At 34.5% G+C, this 26,848-nt stretch overlaps 1 protein-coding gene across 2 annotated transcripts in view; it reads left to right on the top strand.

The window, feature by feature from the left end:
* Positions 1-26,848, top strand: part of Mybl1 (MYB proto-oncogene like 1) — a 35,909-nt gene that overhangs the window by 4,671 nt on the left and 4,390 nt on the right. Inside the window, exons 2-15 of one of the 2 annotated variants that reach the window (XM_027398872.2) lie at positions 4,552-4,657; positions 5,298-5,369; positions 6,695-6,787; positions 8,808-9,028; positions 10,815-10,989; positions 13,543-13,614; positions 14,786-14,890; positions 20,983-21,216; positions 22,301-22,669; positions 23,878-24,020; positions 24,448-24,562; positions 25,644-25,760; positions 25,991-26,095; positions 26,543-26,722. In XM_027398872.2, coding sequence (XP_027254673.1) covers positions 4,552-4,657; positions 5,298-5,369; positions 6,695-6,787; positions 8,808-9,028; positions 10,815-10,989; positions 13,543-13,614; positions 14,786-14,890; positions 20,983-21,216; positions 22,301-22,669; positions 23,878-24,020; positions 24,448-24,562; positions 25,644-25,760; positions 25,991-26,095; positions 26,543-26,722 — 2,107 coding nt within the window. The remainder of the gene's footprint in view (positions 1-4,551; positions 4,658-5,297; positions 5,370-6,694; positions 6,788-8,807; positions 9,029-10,814; positions 10,990-13,542; positions 13,615-14,785; positions 14,891-20,982; positions 21,217-22,300; positions 22,670-23,877; positions 24,021-24,447; positions 24,563-25,643; positions 25,761-25,990; positions 26,096-26,542; positions 26,723-26,848) is intronic. The other variant, XM_027398873.2, reaches the window with a different exon arrangement.

Genomic DNA, 26,848 nt, shown 5'->3' on the forward strand with positions numbered 1-26,848 from the left:
CTATAGTTTCTAACGCCTGCTGTTGAGCAGTAGCATCTTTTCACTGTTAAATGGTGAATGTGGAACGACAAGGTTACATGTGAAGATAAATTCTTTTCCTTTAAAATTATTTTTTATACTTGTATATGTATATGTTTGTTTGTATGCATGTGCAGATTCTCTTGTGCTGTGGTCAGAGAGTTGTTCTCAGGAATCAGTTCTTTGCTTCCACCATGTAGGTCTTGAAGATCAAACATAGGTTGTCAGGCCTACACAACTGTCTCTGAATCATCTTGTTGGCTCCATCACTCCCCCCTTTTTCTTAGTAAATTATAAGCAGAGTTAGGCATTTTCTTGTTATAATTAGTAAAGTTGATACATTTATAGACTTGTTATGTTACTAGAAATTGTATCATGCTTTCAACAACCAGGTATACATAGAAATAACTTGGGGCTAGGGATGTAGCTTCATGGTATGATGTTGTCTAGCATAGATGAAGGCTCTGAGTTTAACACTCATCTCTGAAAACAAAATTAAAATAAAAGAAGCCCATGCACAAAAAGTTTAAGCTAAAATTAAAAAGTAGATTAGTCAAATGCTAGGAAAGTTCCAGTGGTAGAGATGATTCTAAGAATCCTACTTTAATGTTCCCTTGTCCTTACCCTCACCCATTCAACCCAGTTTCCTGAGTGCTGAGTGGACTGTATAGCTCAGTATGTGAAACTGATAACCATGTTAGGTGCAAAATAGAATACAACCTTATGAAGAAATAGAAATTTCTCACTGAGTATGCAGGCAAAAAATAAAGAACATAGTTTTAAAGTTAACAAAGTTTTAGAAAAATTACACCTTGGTGACTAGTCTTTTTGACAAAAGTAACACTTTTGTAATCCTTAAAATATTTTGCTAAGAACCTTAAGGTGGATTTTGTACAGATAAGATATGATACAGGTATTTTTTGTGATTATTAAAGATCTATACTGACACATTTCTAAATTACAATTTGTTTTGGCATAGAGATAGCCTAGTTAAAAAGTTTTGTTGTGATGGAAGCTCTTGAGACCAGAGAGGAATAAGGACTAAGAGAACTTGTGAGAAGCATGCCTGACAGCTTTTTGGGGTGTCAGGAAGTGGTAGTACTGTTGGGGCATTTCCAGGAAAGGTTAGGCTAGATTTAGATACCTTCAATTAACCCCTTGTGTGCTGAATTTCCTTTAAGAGTTTGTTTTAGCAGGCTCTGCTTCTTAAAACTCTACCACTTGGAGGTACATTTGTATTTTAACAAAAAGAATATCTTCCTCGTCTTTCTAGAGCAGTGATTCTCAACTTTCCTAATGCTGCAAACCTTTAATACCCCAACCATAAAATTATTTTGTTGCTACTTCATAACTGTAATATTGATATTGTTGTGAATATTTACTGTTGTAAATATCTGATATGTTACCCCCAAAGGGGTCATGACTCTCAGGTTGAGAGTTCTAGAGTTCGTCCCCTGCCCAACCCTTTCTTGTATCTACTTTGAGATATTGGTATTAAGGAAGGCAAACATTTTTTCCTTTTTTAAAATTTAAATTAGAAACAATCTTATTTTATATATCAATCCCTGTTCCTTCTCCCTCCTATTCTCCCATGCCCCCCACCGGCCCCCATTCCATCCCTCTTCTGATCCATAGAAAGGGTGAGGCCTTCAATGGGGAAATCATCAAAGTCTGTCATATCATTTGGGACAGGGCCTAGGCCCTCCCCCTTGTGTCTAGGCTGAGAGAGTATCCCTCTCTATGGGGAATGGGTTCCCAGTGTCCATCGGTACACTAGATATAAATGCTGTTCCATTACCAGGGGCCCCATAGACTGCCCAGGCCTCCTGACACCCACGTGCAGGGGGGAAGGCAGGCATTTTTGGATGGGTTGAAATGGAATTCTGCAAATTTTTTAGTATAAAGCAGTTAGAGGAGGAGGAAGAATAAGGAAATCATTCATTGATCTTACAGATATTTGAATGGCAGGTATTGTGCTTGGTTTGGGAGATGAACATGGTAACCTTGGTCTTTACATTGTTGAGCTGTTGAGCTTACTGTTTGGTTTGGAAGTTTGGCAAATGTGATTAGCATTAAGATAAGAAAAGAGCAGATACTACAGTATGGAGCATTGTTCAGTTAAGGAGCTTACTTAGAAACTTGAAATCCCTTGACCTTGTATCATCTCCATGTTGTTGTGTGCTCTTGGTTAATCCCATGATATTTCTGATAGTAGATGTTGGCTGCTAGTAGTAGGTATTTTCTTTAATTAAGCCCGTGTGTTGGTTTGAGGCATGGCTCAACAACAATATCAAGGACTAACAGAGTATTATTATAATATAGGCATCACAGAGACTAGAAGAGTTTGATGTTTTATCTGCCCAAATATGAAAAATTTCAGTCAAATGAATTTGACAAGTTGGAGGAAACAAAGGGTATGTTATGTGCTCACGAAATCCAGAGCTTACTTTTAATTTTTTGTAAGATCAAATTTGTATTTAGGCGTGGTGGTGCTCGCCTTTAATCCCAGCACTCAGGAGGCAGAGGTAGGCAGATCTCTGTGAGTTCGAGGCCAGCCTGGTCTCTAGAGCGAGTGCCAGGATAGGCTCCAAAGCTACACAGAGAAACCCTGTCTCGAAAAAAAAAAACCAAAAAAAAAAAAAAGTCATTCATATATTGCACTAAGTATACTCAAATCTTCAGACTTGATATTTAAAATCAGAATGATTTTTTTAGGAGTTAAATTTAGTAAGGAAAAATAGTTTTAAACACCATTAGATGATCTATTTACATAATACTGAATCATCTTTTCTTAAAGGTAGGTGATATTATAGTCGTCTTACAGTCCTGAGGGATTAGTATGTTTAGGGTTATAAAGTTACAACTTGAATCTTGTTCTCATTTCAGAAGGCACTGGAGGTTTGCCTTTGGTAACTTGCAGTTTCTTACTATTCGTTCCCCATTTTTCCAATGGGTTATATATACTGAGTGGACAGTGATCTTTAGAACTCAGCCATGCCTTATTTGGTGAGACTTTGGGAAGAAATTACTTTTTTTTTTTTTACATTTATAAACATAAATTGTATTTCTTTTTTTCTTTTATTTTCTCCCTTTTTTATTTAAATTAGAAACAAGATTGTTAAGAAATTACTCTTCTAAGTCCAAGTTTTTTTTTTTTTTTAACTCCGGAAAATGGCAATAGTGGTAATACTTTCTCTTATAGTAGTGAAATTTGTTTTCTTTTAATGATTTATTTAATTTTTTTTTAAAGACAGAATCTCACTATGTAGCTATACTTGCTCTGTAATTCCCTATTTAGACCAGGCTGGTATCAAACAGAGATCTATCTGTTTCTGCCTCCTGAGGGCTGGGATTAAAGACCTGTGCCATCATGCTTAGCCAGATTTCTTGTGTGTGTGTATGAGTGTTTTCCTGTGCACGTGTGTGTGTAAGCCTGGTGCTTGGGGAGACCAGAAAAGGGTGTTGGGTCCTCTAGAATACACAGTTGTGAACCAACTTGTGGGCTCTGGGACCCAAACCCAGGCCCCCTGTAAGATCTGCAAGTATGAATAACCCTTAAAGGAGCTCTGCAGCCCCTGTTGTGAAATTTTTAGAGGGAAATTTAATAGATTGCCATAATCTTTGGTACTTAAAAAGGTTTTTTTTTTTTTTTTTTTTTTTTTTTTTTGGAGGGGGTGGGGCAGTGTTTCGAGGCAGGGTTTCTCTGTGGCTTTTGAGGTTGTCCTGGAACTAGCTCCTGGAGACCAGGATGGTCTCGAACTCACAGAGATCCTCCTGCTTCTGCCTCCTGAGTGCTGGGATTAAAGGCGTGCACGTGCACCACCACCACCACCACCACCACCACCACCGCCTGGCCATTACTTAGAAAGTTTTAAATAAGTGATAGTGAGTGTTATTTCACATGCTCACTACTTTTTTCAATCCTCTGGCTACTCAGTATCATTTAATTCAGATTATTATGGAGGCTTGCCTCTTTTTGGGGCTTTATTCTTTAAGATTCCCTTTTCTTTTTTTTTTTTTCACTATATAAACTCAGGCTCTGATTTTTTTTCACTATATCAATTTTCTTGGATCATCTCATGTCCTCAAATATTACTTTTAATTTTATTCTCTCTCTCTCTCTCTCTCTCTCTCTCTCTCTCTCTGTGTGTGTGTGTGTGTGTGTGTGTGTGTGTATGCATGTGCTTGTAGAGGCCAGAACACAATCTGGATGTTTTCCTCAGTAAACTCTTATTTTTTGAGATAGTGTCTCTCAGTGAACCTGTAGCTTGCTGATTTACCTTTGCTTATCTTTCCTCACAGGTCTCCTTACTTTCCCCAAATAGTACCTTTTGCTTTCATGTCACACAAATTCCAATAGGGTACTGTTTACATCTTCCGCTTTAGGAGTTAATTTTCTATACTTTGATTAATTTTGAGACTATATTGTTCATTCTGAGTGGCTTCTTTAGTCATGTCTTCATATACAGACTCAGTGCTTGAATTAAATAATTTAAATAAAAAATTGAGCTTGCATATTATGTTCTTTTGTAGTGAGGATGAGGATGACGACCTTCAATATGCTGATCATGATTATGAAGTACCTCAACAAAAAGGACTGAAAAAACTCTGGAACAGAGTAAAATGGACAAGAGATGAGGTAGTTACCTGGCATAATTTACTAATCTCATATTTATCAATTAATATTATTATAGTTATGAATGGTATTATAATAAAAACAGTGTGAGGACAAATTATCTGCTTTTGTACATGCTTTTAAGAAAAAAAAATCAATGACATTGCAAGGCAGTGGTGATGCAGGGAGGAAGAGGCAGGTGGATCTCTGTGTTCAAGGTCACCTTGGTCTACAGAGTGAGTTTCAGGGCTATACAGAGAAACGCTGTCTCATAAAACAAAACGACTTAAAACAACAACACTGACAAAAACCCCTCAAAAACCAAAAAACAAGCCGGGAGGTGGTGGTGCACACTTTTAATCCCAGCACTCGGGAGTTTGAGACCAGCCTGGTCTACAAGAGCTAGTTCCAGGACAGCCTCCAAAGCCATAGAGAAACCCTGCCTCAACCCACTCCCAAAACAAAACAAAAAAACAAAAAACAAATCAATGACACAACTGGTTGTTTAGGATTTACTGAGTTAGTATAGTAAATGGAGGAATTTGTGTAATAGTGACTTTAGTTCTTCTCAAAGTGAGTACCAAATATGACTTGAGAGAATGAGAATATCATCTGTATACCAGAGGTGGGGAAAGAGTTTTAATTTTTCTGCCTCTCTTAATAGGATGACAAGTTAAAGAAGTTGGTTGAACAACATGGAACTGATGATTGGACTCTAATTGCTAGTCATCTTCAAGTAAGTGAGATGTGACATGTATTTCTGTAATAACATGACTCACTTAAGGCATTAGTTTACACATTCTACTTTTTCAGAAATGTGTTTGTACAGTTTTGGTTTCATTCCTTAAAACATCTGGTTAACTTTTTTCTGATATGTTTGTAGTTGTTGCTAATGGTTTAGACAGTAATTTTCTAGTACAGGTTGAGTACCTCAAATCCTGAAATCTGAAGTGCTTCAGAATTCACAACTTTTTTGAGTACTGAGGTAGAGCTACAGTAGAATGTTTTACACTTGACTTAATGTAATATGTCACAGTAAAAATGCCAGGTGTACTTAAGATGTATAAAATTATTAGATTATGTATATAAATGAGTTTCATCTGTAGACTTCTGTCCTGTCTCAAGATGTATCATTATATATATGTAAATGTTTGAAAATTTCAAAAACCCTGAAATCTGAAACATTTTTAGTCTCAAGAATTTTGGATAAAGCATACTCAACCTTTACAGTATTTATCCAGGGGCCTAAAAAGACAACTACTATAAAACAAAAATGCCATTAGGTTTGTATGGGACTTCACAAATATTTGTGATTTTTTTTTTTGTATGTTGGGAATTGAACCTAGGGTTTTGTACATTTAGGCAAACACTTTTCCATTAATCTATATCCTCAACTGTTGTATATGTTAAAATATTTCAAAAGAATTTTACTATTAAGATATTTGACAGATAACCAACAAAATAAAGAAAATTGTTAGATTTATCATCTAATGCATGTTTTTAAATCTTTTTTATTGATTTTTTTTTGAAATGGGAGTGTCACTGTGTATTTCTAGTTATCCTGGAACTCACCATATAAATCAGGCTGGCTTCGGACTCATAGATAGATATCTGCTTGCCTCTTTCTCCTGAGTGATGGGATTAAAGGTGTGCAGTACCACACCTGGTATTTCTGTATTTTTTAAAAATTATGCTTGTTCATCATACCAATATTCACATATCTGTTGGCATAAAATTTTATAAAATATAGAAGTAGTTTTGCATGTACTCTTTTGTTTCTTAGAGCATTGTGGGTAATTAAGTTACCTGTATTTTAAATTTCAGTGTTGCCTACTTTGATTTTAGAAACAATGTTACCTGTGTTTTTTCCATATCATAGTATCTCTCAGTGTAACCTGAAAACTGAGATCAAATAATGGGGGAAGAAAACATATTGTGGAGTTAGTTGAAATTGCATTCAAATGTCAGCTGTGTTAATTTAGAAAAGTTACTTAACCTCTTTGACTAATTTGCTTCCTGGGAGACATTTATTCAGTAATAAAAATGTCCAAATTCTTTCAGAATCGTTCTGATTTTCAATGCCAACATCGATGGCAGAAGGTTTTAAACCCAGAATTGATAAAGGGTCCTTGGACTAAAGAAGAAGACCAGAGGGTAACATGTTCTTTTGAAAAAAAATTTAAGTATTTATTTGTGTGTATGTGTTTGGACACATGTATGTGCATACATGCTCATGCTACAGCTCATATGTGGAGATCAAAGGATAATTTGTAGGAGCTAGTTCTCTCCTTCCGTCCACCATTTGAGTCTTCAGGGATTAAACTCAGTTCATCAGGCTTAATGACAAGAGCTGCTGAGCCATTCACTTGCCCTATGTTCATATTCTTTATGCTCACTATGTATTAGATGAATTAGATTATTTTTTAGAAGATTTATTTTATTTATTTACTGTTTGTTTTTCAAGATGGGGTTTCTCTGTGTAGCCTGGCTGTCCTGGAACTCACTTGATTGCTTGCACTTCCTGTTTACTCTGAGGGAGTTGACGACTAGACAGTATAGTTATAATTTTCATTGTTTAACAGGCTCAGAAAAAAATTCAGTAAAGATGTGTAAAGTGTAAAAGGCTGAGAGACTTTAAAAGATAATTTGATAATAAAAATTAGAATAGAAAGTAAATTAAGTACAAGACTTTGGACTCACTAAGATAGAATAGATAATGGAGTATTTTCTCTGAATTTGTCAAATGCAAATGGACTAGACATTGTTGACTACCTTGTTGCCTGTATATATTATATATACTAATTGTACTTATTGTATACAGTTTTTCTTATTTTAGTTATAGCCTTCTTTTTGTATTAGACAAAAAAGGGGGAATTGTGGTGATATATTATTTATGGTTTAATAAAGATTGCCTGAAGTATCAGAAAGCAAAGCCAGCCATACTAGATAACTGTAGAACTTAGGCAGTGGTGGCACACACGGTTAATCCCAGGACTCAGGATACAGAGGTAGATGGATCTCTCTGTGAGTTCAAGGCCACCCAGATGCACACAAGATTGAATCAAAAGAGAATTAGAGCTCATGGCTTTAATCCCAGCCCTAGAGAGGTATACAAAAGACAGGAGCCCAGCATTCTGAGATTTAGTCTCCAGCCATGCTGAGGAGGAGAGTCAGCAGTCGGAGGCTTTGTGGAGAGCTCATGGAGCTCTTTCAATCTGAGCCCTTTCAATCTGAGGTAGAGGTAAGGGCTAGTGGCTGGGGCTTTGCTTATCTGACCCTCAGCTTTGAACCCAATATCTGTCTCTGGGTCTTTTATTTTTCGTGTTACATCCAGTCTCAAAATAGAAAGCAAGAAAAGAACTGGGAATAGAGTTTGATGATAGAACACTTATTAAACATACCTAGTACCAGGTAAACAACCACAAAACAATAACTGCACATTTAATCTTTAAGGCTTATTTTCCATATATGACAAGTAGATACCTATCATGAAAATATTGATATATGTTAAATAATCCACCAATACAGGATGATTATGATGTGTTATTTAACAGTGGGTTAGAGTAACAGTGAAGTAAGGCAGGGCGAGGAGGTAAACTGTTATTCAAATTTTAGGTAAACTAAAAACAAATTTAAAATGTACAAAAATATATACAAACTGTATTTTTTCAGTTCAATAGGGAGGAAATGAAAAGCCAGTAATTATAGATCTTTTCTGCTTCCTAATGGACTTAGTTGGCTTTTTGTTGAAGCTTTGTTTCTCTCTTTTTTTAGAGATGTAAAAGTAGAAAAGACAAATCTTGAAATTTTTATAGTTAACTTTGCATTAACTTTGTATGAAAATGGTTTAATTTACGAGTTACTTTAATTAGCCCCTTGAATTTTTTGATTCATTGGGAATTGATTTTTGAACTTGCTGAAGGATTAACTATTAGTAAAATTACTTTTTGTGATTTATATTTATAGCTGAAATTTAATGTATTTATTTTAAATGGAATTCTTAATTTAGAGTTTTCCCCTTTTTGTTGTTGTTGCTGAGGTGCTTCAGATCAAACCTAGGGCCTTGTGCACACTCAGCAAATGCTCTGTGACTACCCCAGCCTTGACATGCTTGAGCTACATTTTCCAATTCTCTCATGGTAATGATTTTTCAACCTTTGTTTTTGCTTCTTAGGTTATTGAATTAGTTCAGAAATATGGACCAAAAAGATGGTCTTTAATTGCAAAACATTTAAAAGGAAGAATAGGCAAGCAGTGCAGAGAGAGATGGCATAATCACTTGAATCCTGAAGTAAAGAAATCTTCTTGGACAGAAGAAGAAGACAGGATCATATATGAAGCACATAAGCGGCTGGGAAACCGTTGGGCAGAAATTGCTAAATTGCTTCCTGGAAGGTGCTTATATAGATGAATATACATTGTTTTTCTGCACTTCAACATGTTCTTTACTACTTTACTATTGAATATATTTGCAAGGACCCCCTTTCTTTTATTTATAATTCAAATTTAGACTGCATAATACAAGCAACTATTTGGGACCATTTGTAATAAATTCTGTGGTAAGGAATATGATTAATTTATGCAATAAAATCCTCAGACCTTTAAGTTATGTAAACAGCATTTACTCTACAAGTCATATTTCCATATCATTGCCAGTCAGGCAGAACCTTGTACAAGTTGGTGAAGTGAAATCTAAATTAGAGATCTCTTTCAAATAGGTACTGTGCACTAGTCTAGGGGATTGCAAATACACTGCTTGAAATAAATGATGGTGAAAGTATGTTAAGGAAATTCAGTACTTAAATATGATGTACTTTAAGCTGTGAAAGTAGTACTTCAGTCCATGTAACTGAAGTATAGCATTTTCCTCAAAGGTGTGATGTGCTAAGTACTGTCTTCATTGTATTGCTCAGATACTTTCTGACAGTTGCTAGCAAGTACAGCAGGCCACCTCTACCTTGGGCAACTTCCTATCTCACTCAGAATATACATGCTCTAAAGCTGTAATCTCTATGTAGTACTTCATAGTAACTTATATGCTTTCATATGTATTCCTTCTTCATCTTTGTATACTTTGGAAATATGTAAATGGAAACATTAATGTCTTTGTTTCATAGGAAATTAAGACACAGTATTACATGTTCTTTTATCCAAGTTACTAACTCTGGGCTGTGAACTTCTGATATATTCAGTTTTTAAGCACCTTTTTCTTTGTGTAGAACTTGCCTTAGTGCTTTAGCAGAGTAGGTTTCTAGTGTCTATTTTATGCAGAATGGAACTTAGGCTACAAATAGCTGTAGGTTCATCTTTTTTTTTTTTTCTCCTCTTCTCTTGCTCTTATTGTAGCAGCTCCTCCCCCCGCCCCTCATGCCCCCAATTAGTTCGGGAGTTCATGCCACTTCCATTCCTGGGGACCATTTATTGTAGGTTCATCTTTATAAAAAGAACCTTGGATAAAAAGGGAGCTGATGAACTCATTTGCAATCTGTAATTTGTATTTTTCTTTCTTTCTTTCTTTCTTTCTTTCTTTCTTTCTTTCTTTCTTTCTTTCTTTCTCTCTCTCTCTCTCTGTGTGTGTGTGTGTCTCTCTCTCTTTCTTTCTTTCTTTCTTTCTTTCTTTCTTTCTTTCTTTCTTTCTTTCTTTCTTTCTTTCTTTCTTTGAAATGGAATTGAGGATTGTACTCAGGATCTCATTTATGATAGACTGCTAGGCAAGCACTTTACCACTGAGCTATATCTCTAGCTCTACACTTTTTTTAGTAGTTCCCCCCCCCTTTTCATGCTGTGAGGCTTTTGTACTGTGTATGCCTTTTATCCAGAAAGCTCTTTCTTCTGCTTTTATTTTTGAGCAGGTTCTTGCTGTCTTATCCAGACTATCCTTGAGTTTCTATCCTGCTACCTCAGCCTCCCAAGTACTGAAACTACAGGCTGATGACTCCACTTACTCTCTTCTCATCCTATTTTAGTTATCCACACTGCAATGATAATTTTCCTATTTCTTTGTTTGTCTTCCCAGTTGCCATGCTTTCAGTAAGAATTTAGGCTCTGTGACAGCAGGGACCTTCTAAATACTTATTTTACTAGTTGCAAACATGTGTTTTATGTATTTTGTTCAAGTTAGACAGTGCTAATATTTGTGGAATCCCTTTTCCTTTTAAAATGATATACTTTTATTTCTTAGGACTGATAATTCTATCAAAAATCATTGGAATTCTACGATGCGAAGAAAAGTAGAGCAGGAGGGCTACTTACAAGATGGAATAAAATCAGAGCGATCTTCATCAAAACTTCAACATAAACCTTGTGCGGCTATGGACCATTTGCAAACCCAGAATCAGTTTTACATACCTGTTCAGGCACATAATTTTAATATCTTTATTACTTAAAAACCATGTCTTTAGTTGCTCTATGGGAAAGGATTTTGTTTTTTTTAAACAAGTAAAATTTGTATTGGGCAGTGACACAGATAGACATTTAAGTTTTCAACTGGAAAAGAAAGCCATAAATTTAACAAATATTTCAGTACAAATTTCATTTAAAATTTCCTTTTATATGTGATTTTCACATTAAGAAATGTAGTATGTGTATATCGCAGTACTCTTTAATTCTTTGTAGTTATGGTCCAATGGACATAAGATGTGCTTTCACATCTACTGTAGTTTCTCCTCAAACATTGTTCTGTTTAATTGTAATATTGCCTGTCTCACAGGTGTGTATAAAACATTTAAAGGAGAAATAGTAAGACATTTAAACATTCCTTTGGGGAACAGTAAATAGTTGATTTTTAATGTTGTTCCTTTTTTTTTTTTTTATTTGGGTGATTTCAACCTTCATTAAGAACCCAAGTTCAAATAGTAAAAAATTTGTTTAGGAGTCTTCATAAGACTTGCTTTATCTTTTCCTGTCTGTCTGTCTCTTACATGTTTATGATGAGCAATTCTTAGTTTTTTTTCTCATAAAATATTAAGACTGTTGGGACCAAGTAGTATCTCACAAAAGATAAAATTGGGTATAGTGTTAAAAAGGTTGCTTCTGAGCCTTGGGTTTTATTTCATGTTGCTTTTTATGGGCATCACCAAGTTTTGTTAGACATACTTTAAAAAAAAATCTGTTGGATGTTTGGGGGTTTCACATCATGCACCCCAGTTCTGTTTGTTCTCTCCCCAGTCCCCCCATATTCTCTCCTCATCCCTATTGTATCTCCTCCCTATGAAAGAAAACAAAACAAAGTAAGCAAGCAAGCAAACAAAAGCAAGAACAGAAAAAAAAGGAATAAAGAAAAAAGAAAAAATCCATTAAACCAAAACAACAGCAACAACAAAAAAACCCACACCCGAAAGAGCAAAATCTCTGCTTCTTCTCTCCTGCCTCTCCATCACCTCTTGCATCCTGATGGCATTGGAGGCTATGGTGTGGTTGGACTACTTAAAGTAGTGACATCTTAGTTTATAAATAGGAAAACATGGGGCAGTAGAGTAGTTACCGGTTGACACTTGACTTTAAGGATTTTAATGTTTTGTTTTTTTTTTAAACATCAGAGTCCTGGATTTCAATAGCATAAACTACAAGGTTCTGCTTCTGTCTTAGAAAAATTACCAAAGTTTTTTTGACTTATAGAAAGATAATATTAAAAATTAGTTGTTGCTAAGGGATTGTTTGACAATCTCAATCAGAATATGTTGGAAAGATAAATTTTTTTTAATATTTTAAGAGTTGCTTCTGATTTGATAATTTAGAAAGCTTTATATATTTAAAATGTAAACTATTAAGATAATTATAATTTTTCTTAAGAAGTATGACATGAAGAAAAAAATACTTTGGTTTGAAATACTATAGCATATTTTCATTGAAAAGTTTGAGAAAAATAAGCTTCTGATTTATTGGAGTTACCAAGTTGAGTGATACATGATTCTAATTGAGTATTATCAAAGTTAAGTTCTAGATTAGAGTTAGGTGTAATGATTTTGCATTAGATAATGATTTAGGTAGACTTACACAATATAGACAGATTATATTTATTTGTATTTGATTACCAGATTTTTTACAAACATATCATATATTTTACTAGTGCTCACTAAATTCTAATATAGTTGTACAATTCTTATTACAGATGTTTTAGAAATGAGGCAGATGATAGTATATTGTCAGAGTGTCTGTTAAGAATACATGAGTGATTCTGATTGTTTTTTACGGGTAACAGAAAAATCCTTTTTTTTTTTTTTTTTTTTTTTTTTTTTTTTTTTAACTTAGAGATTGATATTAGGTGGTGATAGGAGTAGAAGGGAAACCCTCAAAAGCTGACTTTTAAAAATATATGGTAGGTAGGTAATGTTGGTAACAGACTGACTGATACTACTAGGCTTAGAAGCCAGGTGTGGTGATATATACCTGCAATTTCAGTTCTGGGGAGGCTGAGGCAGGAGGATCAGAACTATGAGACCAGCCCAGGTACATCGTTAACTCCAGACTGCTTGGGCTACATATCAAAACCCTGTTTCACAAAACAAAAGACAAAACACAAATCTAAAATACAGATTTTTTTCCCCCTACAATTATGGTTTTATCAGTATATTCTAGGGACAGTTGATATAAAAGTAAAACTAAAAAAAAAAAGTAAGTAAAATCTCCAGTTTTTTTTTGGTTTGTTTGTTTTTTGTTTTGTTGTTTTTCTTTTGGGTTTGCTTGCTTGTTTGCTTTTGTTTGATTCTTTTGAGACAGAATCACATCATCTAGCCCTGAGATCTTACACAGATCTGTCTGCCTCTGCCTCCTGAGTGCTGGCATTAAAGGCATGTGCCCCCTGCTCAGTGTTCTACTTTTTATTGTTGCCATTTTATCACAAGCTTTCTTGGCATCAGATTTTTAAAAATTGTATAACCTATAATAGCAATGCTTTACTTACTCTTTAGATCCCTGGTTATCAGTATGTATCACCTGATGGCAATTGTGTTGAACATGTTCAGACATCTGCCTTTATTCAGGTAAGTTTTATTTGTAAACAAAAATACAAAGGAAGATAGTCATCATTGCTTACCTGTAATCTCAGTAGGGAGGATTGCCACAATTTAAGACAAGCAGAGCTACATAGCAAGTATCAAGTCCACCAGGGCTACAGAATAAAACCTGTCTCAAAAAGCAAAAACAGCAAAAATCAAACAAATGAAAACAAAAATAGAGAAATCCTGGTGATATGTGCAGACCTGTGATCCCAGCAATTATAGTTTTAGAAGTTTAGTACTCATTTCCTTATCTATTAAACTAGGATAAAGAACATTATTGGGTTTTTTGTTTTGTTTTTTACTTTGAGTATTATAAAACTAAAGGAAAATGTATAAATGGATTTGAAAATATAAACCATAAAAGTATGAGTTGATCGGTAGCACCAGTGTGGTAATTTGTTCAGTATTGTAGCTTAAATCTTTCAAACAATTGCTGAATTGTATAAAATACATTACAGTGTAATTATCCAAAATATTCCAGATGTACATTTTTGATACATGGCTAATGCAATGTTTTTTTGTTAGTTTTTTTTTTTTTTTTTGCTGTTGTTCATTTGTTTCTGTAACAGTATCATGTAGACCAGACTGTTTTTGATTTGATAAATACCCAAGAATGCCCTTGAACTTGTAGTCCTCCTATCTGCACCTTCCTAGTGTTGGGATTACAGGTGTGGCTAACCATGCATGATTTTAGTTGGTGCTGGAGATACAGCCCAGGTCTTTTCACAGTAGGCAAATTACTAATTGAACTGTATCATTACCCTGTTTCTTTTCTTGTCTTTTTGCTTTGTTGAGATAGGGTGTTATGTAGCCCACGATAGCTTTAAGCTTGAAACCCTTCTCTGTTTCTAGAGTAGGGGAATCACAGGTGTGCACTACCATGCCTGAAATAATGTCTTTTTTTTTGTTCATTTAAGTTTCCCCCATTTTTTTTTTTACAAAGTTGAAAATATTTACCATGTACCTTTTTAAATTCCATACATATTGTGACACATTGATTTAGTAGCATTAAAATGTTAGTAGGACTTGGATTTAATACCATTAAGCTTCATTATAGGTTACATAGAAGAAAATAAAAAGGGAAATACTGTTTTAAAGCATTTGTGATAGTGCCTGTTTTTTTTTTTTTCTTCTTTTATTTAACTTATTTTAGCAACCCTTTGTTGATGAAGATCCTGATAAGGAAAAAAAAATAAAGGAACTTGAGTTGCTTCTTATGTCAGCTGAGAATGAAGTTAGAAGAAAGAGGCTTCCATCTGTAAGAAATGAGCTTATACGTTTGTATTTCATTATTAGTTGTTCATATGAATTTTTTTCTTGTTTATTTATTTTTATTCATTTTACATTCCAAACACAGTTCTCCATCCCACCCCTCTTCCCATCCCCCCTCATTTCCCCTTACTCCCCCCCCCCCCATCCACTCCTCCCAAAGGGTAAGACCTCCCATAGGGAGTCAACAAAGTCTGGCACGTTAAGTTGAGGCAGGACCAAGCCCCTCCCCCCTGCATCAAGGCTGAGCAAGGCATCCCTTCATAGGGAATGTGCTTCCACAAGCTAGATGATGCATAAGGGATGGATCCTGGTCCATCAGGGGCCCATGAGGGGCCCCTGTTAGGGGCCCCTCAGGTAGACCAAGCTATACAACTGTCTCCCACATGCAGAGTCCTAGTTTTGTCATATGAATTCTTTTATACTTTTCCTTAGTTGTAGAGTCTTTTCAGTGTGACTTCATATTTTACTACAAACACTTTTTTCTCATTTTAATTTGCAGTTTTGAGGTTGCTTATGATTTACATCTTTTCCAGAGTGTTTTACAGTGTTCTATATTAGGATACTTAAAAAATGTTTTTTAAATCATAAATGTTAGAGACTTAGAGAAAATCTTTGATATGTATTTTTTTGTATATGTATTGTATTAGGCTTTTAAAAACTTGACATAACATGTAATGATGGATTAAATTGGAAAAGCTTCTAAAATGAGAAATGTAATAAGTAGAGAGATTTATAAGCTATAAAATTACTTTTATTTTCCTTGGAAAAAATTGTTTTAGTTTATTTAGGATATGAATTCAATAAATTGGAAAAAGTAATAATAACAAGCTGGGTGGTGGTGGTGCACACCTTTAATGCCAGCACTCAGGAGGCAGAGGCAGGTGGATCTCAGTGAGTTCGAGGCCAGATTGGTTTACATAGTGAGTTCTAGGACATCTAGAGCTATACAGAGAAACCTTGTCTCCAAAAACAAAATAAAACAACAAGAAAATAATAATAACAGCAGAAGGGAACATTTAGATTTTATATTCTCTAACTCTTTCAAAGGAAGGTTGATATGGATGTCTTCAATTTGGTTAGTCAGAATAACTAGGAGTATTAAATTCATATAAATAATATAAATTCTGGTAGAATTAAACAGGCCATGCTAGATGGATTAGAGAAAAAAGATAGACATTTATACTTGGATGAGAATTTTAGATGTTTAAAGTGATACCTGTAGTATTTTATATTTTGAGAATTGTTTTTCTTAGACTGGGCCTACAGCTCAGTGGTAGAGCATTTGTCTAATATGCATGAGATCTTAGACTGAGTCTCAGCACTGAAAAAAGTTGCTTTTCCTTTTCCTCTCCTTGATTTCAGACTGAATGAGAGGGCAAACATGGTCAGCATCACTCTGATAGAATAAACTGACTCGCTCAACTAGAATCATGAAATAAATGGTATTGTCTTATATAATTTAAGAGGAGATTAAAATAACATGTTAATTATTGTAGGTGAGATTTTTACTGTAAGAAAGGCAGTTTTTGTTTTGAAACTATAAACCATCAGTAAATAGGAAGACTGGAAGTATGCTTATTTTAATGTTAATTTTAGTTTTGCTAAAGAAGTGGCAAACAGTTACACTTAGAGAGTCCTTGTTTATAGATTATTATGTCATGTTTAAGCCATTCTGGACATTTTTGGAGTGTGATATAGCTCAATGGTAGGAACTTTTTCCTATGTTTGACCTCCAGCTTTGTTCCCAGTGCTTCAATACAAAAACTAAAACAATTATGAAAAATTTCAAGTACTTTTAGATTTAAAATTTTTAATTTTTCATTTTATTTTATGTGTACGCAGGTGCTTTGCATGTATGTATATCTGTGTACCACATACATGAGGCCTGAGGAGGCTAGAATAAGGTGTCAGATCCCCTAGAAGTGGGGTTACAAATGGTTACACCCTGCCATATGGGTATAGGAATCAAACTCAGATTCTTTGGAAGAGTAGCCAGTGCTCTTAGCTGCTGAGCCATCATTCCAGTTCAATTATTTATGTATTTATGTATTTATGTATTTATTTATTCATTTATTCATTTTTTGAGACAGGGTTTCTCTGTGTAGCCCTATGTCCTGGAACTTGCTGTGTAGACCAGGCTGACCTCGAACTCACAGAGTTCCGCCTGCCTTTGCCTCTCGAGTACTGGGATTAAGGCGTGTGTACCACCACTGCCTGACCCAATTTTTGTTTTTTAAAAATAATAGTGTTAGAGGCATGTTGGGAGGGTGTGGGGAGATAGAGAGGGGAACAGTGAGTAGAAATGGCCAAGATACATTGTATACATGTATGATGTTATCAAAGAATAAATATATTCTTTTGTTTTGTTTTCAAGATAGGGTTTCTCTGTAGCTTTGGAGATTGTCCTGGAACTTGCTCTGTAGACCAGCTGATCTTGAACTCACAGTGATTCACTTGCCTCTGCCTCCTGAGTGCTGGGATTAAAGGCGTGCACCCCCCCCCAAGAATAAATATTTTAAAACTAATAACAGTACCTTAGTGCGGTGATATATTGTTTATGATCTAATAAAGCCATTGAAGATCAGAAAAGCAAAGCAGCCAGCCACTAGCTTTTACTTCTACCTCACACTGAAATGTGCAATCCTGTCTCCATGAATCCTCAGAGGCAAATGTTCTCCCTGTCTGGAAACTAAATCTCACACGAGATCCATGTTTCTTCCTTTTATACCTCCCTAGTGCAGGGTTTAAAGGTGTGAGCTCTGTTAGTCTTTTTGGCTGATTCACTCAGAGTAAAGCCCTGGGTGGTCTTGAACTCACAGAGATCTGGGATTAAAAGTGTGTGCCACCACCTGGCTTCTATGGTTAACTAGTATGGCTGCTGGAATTAAAGGTGTATATCACCACTGCCTGGCTCTATGGCTGTGACTAGTTTTGCATTTTGATCCCCAAGCAAGCTTTATTAAATCATAGACAATATATCACTACACCTTAGCTCAGGATGCAACATAACCTGTCTCATTTAATAAGAAAAATATACCAGCTAAAGTAATTCACATTTTATATTAAAAGGGAGAAAATTACTTCTTTTTAAAACTTCATAAGATTTCATACACATTTATTTGTTTTTTTTTTAACAGTTGTGTGATAGTAGTGACTACTATTTTACTGAATTCCATTATACTTTGCTTGGCTGAGTAAATTGTAGAGGTCAGAAGTGTGAGATCCTCTGAAAGTGGAAATGTAACTGGTTTGAGCCCACACGTGGCTGAACCAGAGTCCTCTGAGCAGGCAGAGTTTTTCTGTGTCCCAGCAGTCACTCCCAAATAACCATTCAGAGACTTATTACTAATTTTAAATTTTCAACCAATCGCTTAGGCTTGTCTCCAGCCAGCTCTTACAACTTAACCCATTTCTATTAAGCTATGTGCTGCCCTGAAGCTGGTTTACCTCATTTATGAACTTCCCGTTTTGCTTTTTCTGTGTTTGGCAGACTCCACCCTTCTTTTCAGCATTCTTTCAGCCACCAAAATCCTGACTAGCTATCAGCCAATCAGCTTTTTTTAAAAATTATCAATGAAAGCAACACATTTTCACAGTGTACAGAAGGATCATTCCACAGCACCTCTAGAAGATAAGCAAGTACTCTTAACCACTGAGCCATCTCTCCAACCCTGATTTTTAAATAGTAGAAACCAAAATGAGCAATATGTTCTTTTTATTCTTCTATCTATCTATCTATCTATCTATCTATCTATCTATCTATCTATCTATCTATCTATATCTATCTGGTTTTTCAAGACAGGGTTCCTCTGTGTAACAGTCCTGGCTGTCCTGGAACTTACTCTGGTCTCAAACTCACAGAGATCCTCCTTCTTCTGCCTCCCATCAAGTGCTGGGATTAATGGCATGCACCACCATGCCTGGCATGGGCAGTACATTCTTAAAAATATGGTTGCTACTAGCTATATTTAATTTTAAATAAAATTTTAAATTACTCATGTGCACCAGCCATATTTTGCAGATATAACTGCTGGCTCCCATACTGAGTTGCTGAATATATAGAACATTTTCATATTTCAGAAAGTCTATTGAATATTACTGTACATGTTGCAAGTTATCTTTTCTTTGTGACTCTTCAAAATCTCCTTGTTTTATTATTATAACAGCAGGAAACTAGGCTTGCAAGATAAGTAAATTGCTTGGGTTATTTCTAAAGAGAGAAAGAAAACTGGTATAGCCCCTGATATCAGAATATTTAATCTGCAGTGGGAACTGAGATAAGCAATAGAATATAGTAAGATGAAATAAATCTTTTAGTTTTATAAGAACATAGGAAAAATATGTACTTTAGATTCACAGTCAGAATACGTTCTTGGAAGAAGTCCTTTTTGATGTCAGTCTTGAACAGAAGTATATTTTATGTGCATTGGTATTTTGCCTGCATTTATGTCTGTGTGAGGATGTTAGAACCCTTGGAACCGGAGTTACACATGATTTTGGGCTGCCATGTGGGTGCTGAGAGTTAAATAGCCAGTACTCTTAACTACTGAGCTATCTCTCCAGTCCCAAATTCAGTCTTGAAATACAGGAAGATTGTATACTATATATATTAACAAGATAGATGAATTAGTGCAATATTATAAATAGAATGGTGAAAGTACATTATCAGTCACATGGTATACTTCTTAATAATTAAACTGTTTCTTAAATCAAAACTAGCACTTTGTGTGGATGGTGGGTTAGGGAATGCTCTAGATAAAGAGAACCATAGTATGTAAAAAGGCTCTTCAGAGTAAAAGAACATCATTCATTCTTCAGAGTTAAAAGCTTGGTATTCTCAGCTCCATGTCATACAAGCTGTAATTTCAGCAGCTTCTGGAGGAGCATAGAGGAGAGAAGAAGGCAGGCATCTGTCACACAGCAGTAGGCAGCTGCACATGTGTGTTGGTGGGTTGCTTTGGCAAAAAGAAGCTCACAGTGTTAGGGAAAGCATGTTTAGAACACAGACAGAGGAAGAAAAGGAGAAGATACAGTTTACTGGTAATCTGGAAAAGCTGGATGACTTATGAAGCGGTCCGACTGCAGCCTGGTAATCCACTGTACTAGGAGTGAGGATACTGGGAAGGAAAATTATAGTATTTCATTAACCATCTCCTTAGCATGGCAGGAGGTGAGCCCACTTTCCTAGGAGTGACCCTTCAGCCCCTCCTCCACTGAGGCCCAGATAGTATCTTGAGCAAAACTTTTCCCTTAACCATCTTTTAGTTCTATACTTGAAGTGGCCAAAATAATACCATTTTGTCCAGACTCCATGTTGTGTCTGCTTAGATGCTTCTCAGTCCACTACCCCAACAACAGCCATGTCTGTTCTGCCAACACACACTTCTGATTTCCATGATCCTGACCATGGTCCAGACGTATTAATCAAAATAATTAATGTTGGTGTAAGCTAAACATAAACTAAAGTCACTGAAACAGGTGTAAATCAAAGTCAATTGTCATAGCTGACATAACTATGTTTGTCCAGAGACAAATGCCCTGAGGTTAGTTTGACCTTTACCTTAAATCAATGTAAGTTTGGGTTTGCCTTTAAAAATGCTGATTCCTTGAGCTTTGACACTAAGAGGTTTTCCAAGGCATTAGGTCACTCTTGGTTGCTGGAAAAAAAATTAAATGACTCTTATACTATTAAAAAAAGAAAGAAAGAAAAAGAAAAAGAAAGAAAGGAAGGAAGCTTGGTATTCTCATAGAAGGAGGCATAAAAGGAGAGTTGTGAGTGGAATTGTGGATGAAGTTTGAAAAGAAAATGAGGCCAGGTTTCAGGTCTTTGTTATATGTAAGTGCTAATTTTATTAACAGTGACTTTATAGTTAAAATTTATTTAGAAAAAGGAAATCTAGTCAAGGAGTGAGATTTAGTGGAAACATTGTATACTAATATTGAAGAAATGCTGAATTGGGTACTATATCTTTTTAGCTAAAATGATATGAAGTATGTTATTGGAATTTTTTATTTAAAATAAATTCATGACTTTAATGAGAATGGCAAATAATATTTAAATTTCTTTTGTACTTTTAGCAACCCGGAAGCTTTTCTAGCTGGTCTGGTAGTTTCCTCATGGATGATAGCATGTCTAACACACTGAATAACCTTGAGGAACACACTACTGAGTTTTATAGCATGGATGAAAATCAGACTGTTTCTGCTCAGCAGAACTCACCCACAAAGTTTCTAGCTGTAGAAGCAAATGCTGTATTGTCTTCTCTACAGACCATCCCAGAATTTGCAGAGACTCTAGAACTTATTGAATCTGTAAGTTTGAAATTATGAAATTAATAATGTAATCTCATGTTTAGAAGCTTAGTTTAATATTTAATAGACATTTACCAACTTAAATTTTAAGCATTGCCTAAATTTGGTCTCTTTTGTAGAGGTTTCTGGCAAAAAATTAAATGTTTAAGTCCTCCCCAAGTATGTGTCTTAAAAAGATGTTTTAGAATTAAAAACTTAATTCATTCTTTATTAGATGAACTACTTAAGTACATTAGAATATTTTAAACTAGAGAAACTGTAAAGAGGAAAATTTAAATCTATATATTTAGACTTGATCATTTGATGCATAGAAACATACATATAATTCATGTTATATTTTTATTTTATATTATGAGTCTGCCTTTGGTTTCTTAACATACATATAATTTTTAAACAGGGTCTCATTGGAGCTCCATATGTAGAGCAGACTGGCCTTGAATTTACAGAGATCTTTCTGCCTCTGCCTCCTGAGTGCTGGGATTAAAGGCATGTGTCACAATGACTGGATCTTAAATACATTTTTTAAACTTGAGTTTTGAGGCTTTATAGTATTGCATCACATGGCATTCAGTTTATTTACTGAATGTGTTGCCGTTACTGTGTGTTTAGAGAGCATCTAGATTTTCAGTGTCATCAATAAAAATTAGTATGGCTTTGTTGTCAATTCATGACAATTATATACTTGGATAAACTGAATTTCTAAATCAAAGTATATGTTCCATACATATTACCAAATGGTTATATAGACTTTTATAATATTTTCCTATTTAATAGAATGATTTTATGTATAATTAGTTCTTTTTAATAATAGCTTAAAATAATCTTTTTTTTTTTAAGTAAAATTTTCTGCCAGAAATTTTTAGCTACTAAATTAGATGAAACATTATCTTGGAGTATTCCAAATTGATATTATAAAAAATTATAATATTTTCTTCTAATACCCTGCTTAAGTAAATGGAGATGCTTAGACAAAGTTTATTTTTACTGGTAAAAATGAGTAAATTTCTTAGAAAATATCTTCCTGTGTTCAGATCATATTTAATTAGGTTATAGTTTAATGAGTTAAGAATTCAATTTTTTGTAGGATCCCGTAGCATGGAGTGATGTTACCAGTTTTGATCTTTCTGATGCTGCTGCTTCTCCTGTCAAGTCTACTCCAGTTAAACTAATGCGAATTCAACATAATGAAGGAGCCATGGAATGTCAATTTAATGTCAGTCTTGTACTTGAAGGGAAAAAGAACAGCTGTAATGGTGGAGACAGTGAAGCTATTCCTCTAACATCCCCAAATGTGGTCAAGTTTAGCACTCCACCAACCATCCTCAGAAAGAAGAAACGGATCCGAGTGGGTCAGTCTCTAGGCAACGAGCTTGGTGATGGCTCATTCAATGAAGGCAGTAATACAGCATTAAAACACACACCAGTGAAAACACTACCATTTTCTCCTTCACAGGTACTGATGTTTTTATTTATGTTTACAAATGTAGACAAGATGAATTAAGTTAGATCTTTAGTGTCTTTAATAGCAGTTGGTTGCTTTATTAACACAATGATAGACGTTTAAATGTATACATAAGAATGGTGAGCTCAGTATCTCACATGTAGTATCTTCATTATAGCACCCTAGAATTTCAGGAGCTAAAAGATAAGTTTTCTTTGTCATGTAGTCCCATTTCTTTGTAAGTCTCTTCCAGAAACTGGCCCCTAGAAATAAAATGATTTATTCCAAGGAAATGAGGTTTTTCACTTCCAGAGCTTTATACATTATTGATTTTTACTGAAGTAAATTCTATGCTAAGAATCAAAGTTGAAGGTGCTTATATCTCATGTTATGTGGATTTTATCCTTTGAAAGAATTTGATTGCTAATCCTTGGTGAGGTGATTCAAGTATTAGGAGACAGAGTTGATGCAGTTATAAGTGGTACTCTTGACGTAATTTCCACTTCTTCATATTACCACTTCTAGTTTGCTAGTGACAAAAGTATATTAGGATTTCATAATATTATGCAAGTTAAGTTTCAGTTAGTGCACTGTATAATTTAGAGAGTGGACTCTCAGTATCTGCTTTAACTACCCATGCTTCTAGGCAGGCAGATTTGCTGTACACTTAACTTTCAATAGGCAAGCACTGTTCCTTCCTAGGGCTTGTTCTTCCTGAGCAGTTGGAACTACAGCTTCACACACCATGCTCACTCTATTGTTCTAGTCTTAGTTCAAGATACCCTCAAAGAAAAGTACACTTAACATTATTTATGAGTAACAGCTCACAGTTAACTTTCTCAGTTATACTCTTGTACAAACCTGGGAGATGGCATACTGTTTTGTTTTAATTTTTGTACTATTATATAACCTGACCATTTATAAGATGAATGGTCTTACAAATGTTTCTTTCTTTTCTTTTTCTTTTTCTTTTTCTTTTTCTTTCTTTCTTTTTTTTTTTTTTTTTGCTAACCTCTTCGAAGTGGTTTAAGTTCTGGGAGGCAGCAGTGAACAAAACAAATGTCTTGCCTTTAGGGAGCTTAATTTCCATGAAGTAGAAAGTATATGTAATATTATTGAAAATCTTTTCCTAAAGCAATAGAGAAGTCTTACCAGTTTGATATTTGTATAGGAATTTTGATGTTCCAAAATATTGTGTGTGAATTCTCTTCCCCTTTTAGTTTTTTAACACATGTCCTGGAAATGAACAACTTAATATAGAAAACCCTTCGTTTACATCAACCCCAATTTGTGGGCAAAAAGTTCTGATTACAACTCCTCTTCAGAAGGAAGCAACTCCCAAAGACCAAAAAGAAAATGTAGGGTGAGTCTGCATTAAATAATTACGTTAGGGAGAGCAGGAAGCATAATGTCAAAGGTGTGTTAGCATTTTGTTCAAGTAAATGGCATATCACATAATCTCTATGTCTATAGAACTTGGAAGTTTGTTGTTACTGTTTTTAAAGTCACAACTTCTTGTTTTATTCCTGTAGAATACTGAAAACTGGCTAAATGTGGCATAAAGTTTTTATTTCAAGCAAAATATTCTTAGTACTTTTTCTAAGTAATTTTTTCTCTTACAAATTATTAGAGTATAAATGACTTTAGGCAACCATATTTTAAATATCTCTGTAATGCTTTTAAAAACATATATGTAAAAATGTAGTTTATGATTTTGCATGGCTTTGCCTTCCTTAACATATGTATACTCATATTATGATAATAATTCAAATATCTGAATGATTGACTAGGTTTAGAACACCTACTATTAGAAGATCTATATTGGGTACAACGCCAAGAACTCCTACTCCATTTAAGAATGCACTTGCTGCTCAGGAAAAGAAATATGGCCCTCTTAAAATTGTGGTATGTGTACTCTTTACTCTCAAGCACTTTCCTAGTTTCAATTAAAGAAAAAGTGGTTTTTACCATCTTGAATTTTTAGCATTAAAAAGTGCTCAGTGAAACTGAAACAAAATTTTATCTCTTAATTTTTGAATATAAATTTGTGTTAATCTTTCTTGGCCTGTAAATAACCCTTTGTTTGACTCATTTTAAGTTTGTATGTTCTCATGTTAACTAGAAGAAAGCAGTTGTTAATGGCATGCTTTTTTTTCTTAATGTTACAACATATATTTAGTAGCTTCACTGCAGTAGAATTAATGTTTTGATATATCTAATCACTTCATGCTGCTTAGGAAACTAAAGGGTCAGGGATCCTTCTTGAAGTTCAGTTTTCTCTTCTATGTACAAGTTATTAAGCATACCCTGGTTCTTTATTGTGAACTAAAAGACAATACAACTTAAGGGGCTTGTCTCTAGTTTCCATATAGTGAGTACTTAGTTGTTACTGCTATTATTCTTGTAGCTGTGGTAGCAATAGTTCATGACTTAATACATCTGTAAAGTACTTTACATATTTGTATTCTCATACATATTGTTATATTTAAAATACCTCAGAAAAGCTCAGAACATTCTAGACATATGCAGATATTTTATAAGTTTATTAGGCATAAAAATGTGACTTAAATTTGGTTTCTTCGATGATGCTTTAAATTTTGTTCTATTTTTAGTAAATTTAGGGGGTGGCTCATTAAAATTAATATTCACTAATATTTTAAACAATTATTTTTGCTATAAACTGATTAGGTAATTTATATATTTATAACATGTAGAAGATAATTTTGTTAATATTGGAAAAGTATAAAAGACAGTTAAAAAACAAAGCCCAACTATTTATTATTATTGTGGGTGTACACATGCGATGATGCTCTTGAGGACAGCTTTGGGGAATTAATTCTCTTCTTCCACCATGGACTCCAGGGATGGAACGTAGGTTGTCAGGCTTCTTGTCTTGAGAGGCCAAAAAGACAGATTTTTATATACAGAGAGAGAAAAAAGCAATTTCTGGCAATTGCCTTTTAAAACCTTTAAAAAAATAATTTAGTCCCAGCCACTTGCCTTCTTGGAAGAAGACATTCGAGAAGTTTTAAAAGAAGAAACTGGAACAGACATATTCCTCAAAGAGGAAGATGAACCTGCTTACAAAAGCTGCAAGCAAGAGGTAATCTTGAGCATTGTTTATATATTTATTTTCATAGTTAGTTAGAGGAGGGTCTTTATGTAACTCTAGCTGTCCTCAAACTTGCAAATCTCCTGCCTGCGCTTTCTGAGAGCTGTGATTGTGGGTGTGTTTTTCCATGTCAGCTTTTTCAGTATTACTGTTAATGAAAGTCTTTTTATCATGTTCAAGAGACTTGGATATAAAGTTACCTTGTAAATTATTTTTCTTAGCATTCTGCATCTGTGAAGAAAGTCAGAAAATCACTAGCCTTAGATAGCTGGGACAAAGAAGAACCAGGCACTCAGCTGCTAACTGAAGACATTTCAGACATGCAGGTTTGTAAAGAATTCATACATGGTTTTAAATGGCTGTCTTAAGTCATGGTGGTTCATAGTCATTGCATATCATAGTCATTGCATGGCCAGATCATTTAAAGGAGAGTCACAGAAAATTTAGGATTATTTTGCCTAATTCAGAGAGAATCTATTATCTATGAAGGATATATTATTTTTAAACGTATTTTAATTTGAGAGAAGTTAGTCTTCTATATGATGTCAAAAAATGGTGGTTCACAAAGCTTTAAATTTTAATTGCCAAAATAGTACTATAGCACTAGAGATTTATTTTGTGTAATTACCAAGATATTACTATAGCACTAGATATTTCATCAGAGCCAAATGCTTCTTAAGAGGAAAATTAACAGGACTTCCATTACCACTTACTCAGTAGTCTCTTGTCTCTACTTTTGAATTAGTTATTTTCCTCTTTCTTTTTTCTCTTAGTCAGAAAATATACTTACAACATCTTTATTAATGATACCATTATTGGAAATACATGACAATAGGTGCAACTTGACTCCTGAAAAACAAGATATAAATTCAGCCAACAAAACATATACACTTACTAAAAAGAAAACAAACCCTAACACTTCTAAAGTTGTCAAATTGGAAAAGAATCTTCAGGTATGGATTTATAAGTTTTTTTTTTTAGTGATTTTTGTTGTTGTTTAGTCAATGATCACTTTAAACTTACCGATCACAAGTTATACTTTTTCTTTTAGAGTTTAAAATTGACAAATGCAATGAAAA

The sequence above is a fragment of the Cricetulus griseus genome, chromosome 2, assembly GCF_003668045.3.
Source record: "Cricetulus griseus strain 17A/GY chromosome 2, alternate assembly CriGri-PICRH-1.0, whole genome shotgun sequence".
Taxonomy (NCBI): Eukaryota; Metazoa; Chordata; class Mammalia; order Rodentia; family Cricetidae; genus Cricetulus; species Cricetulus griseus.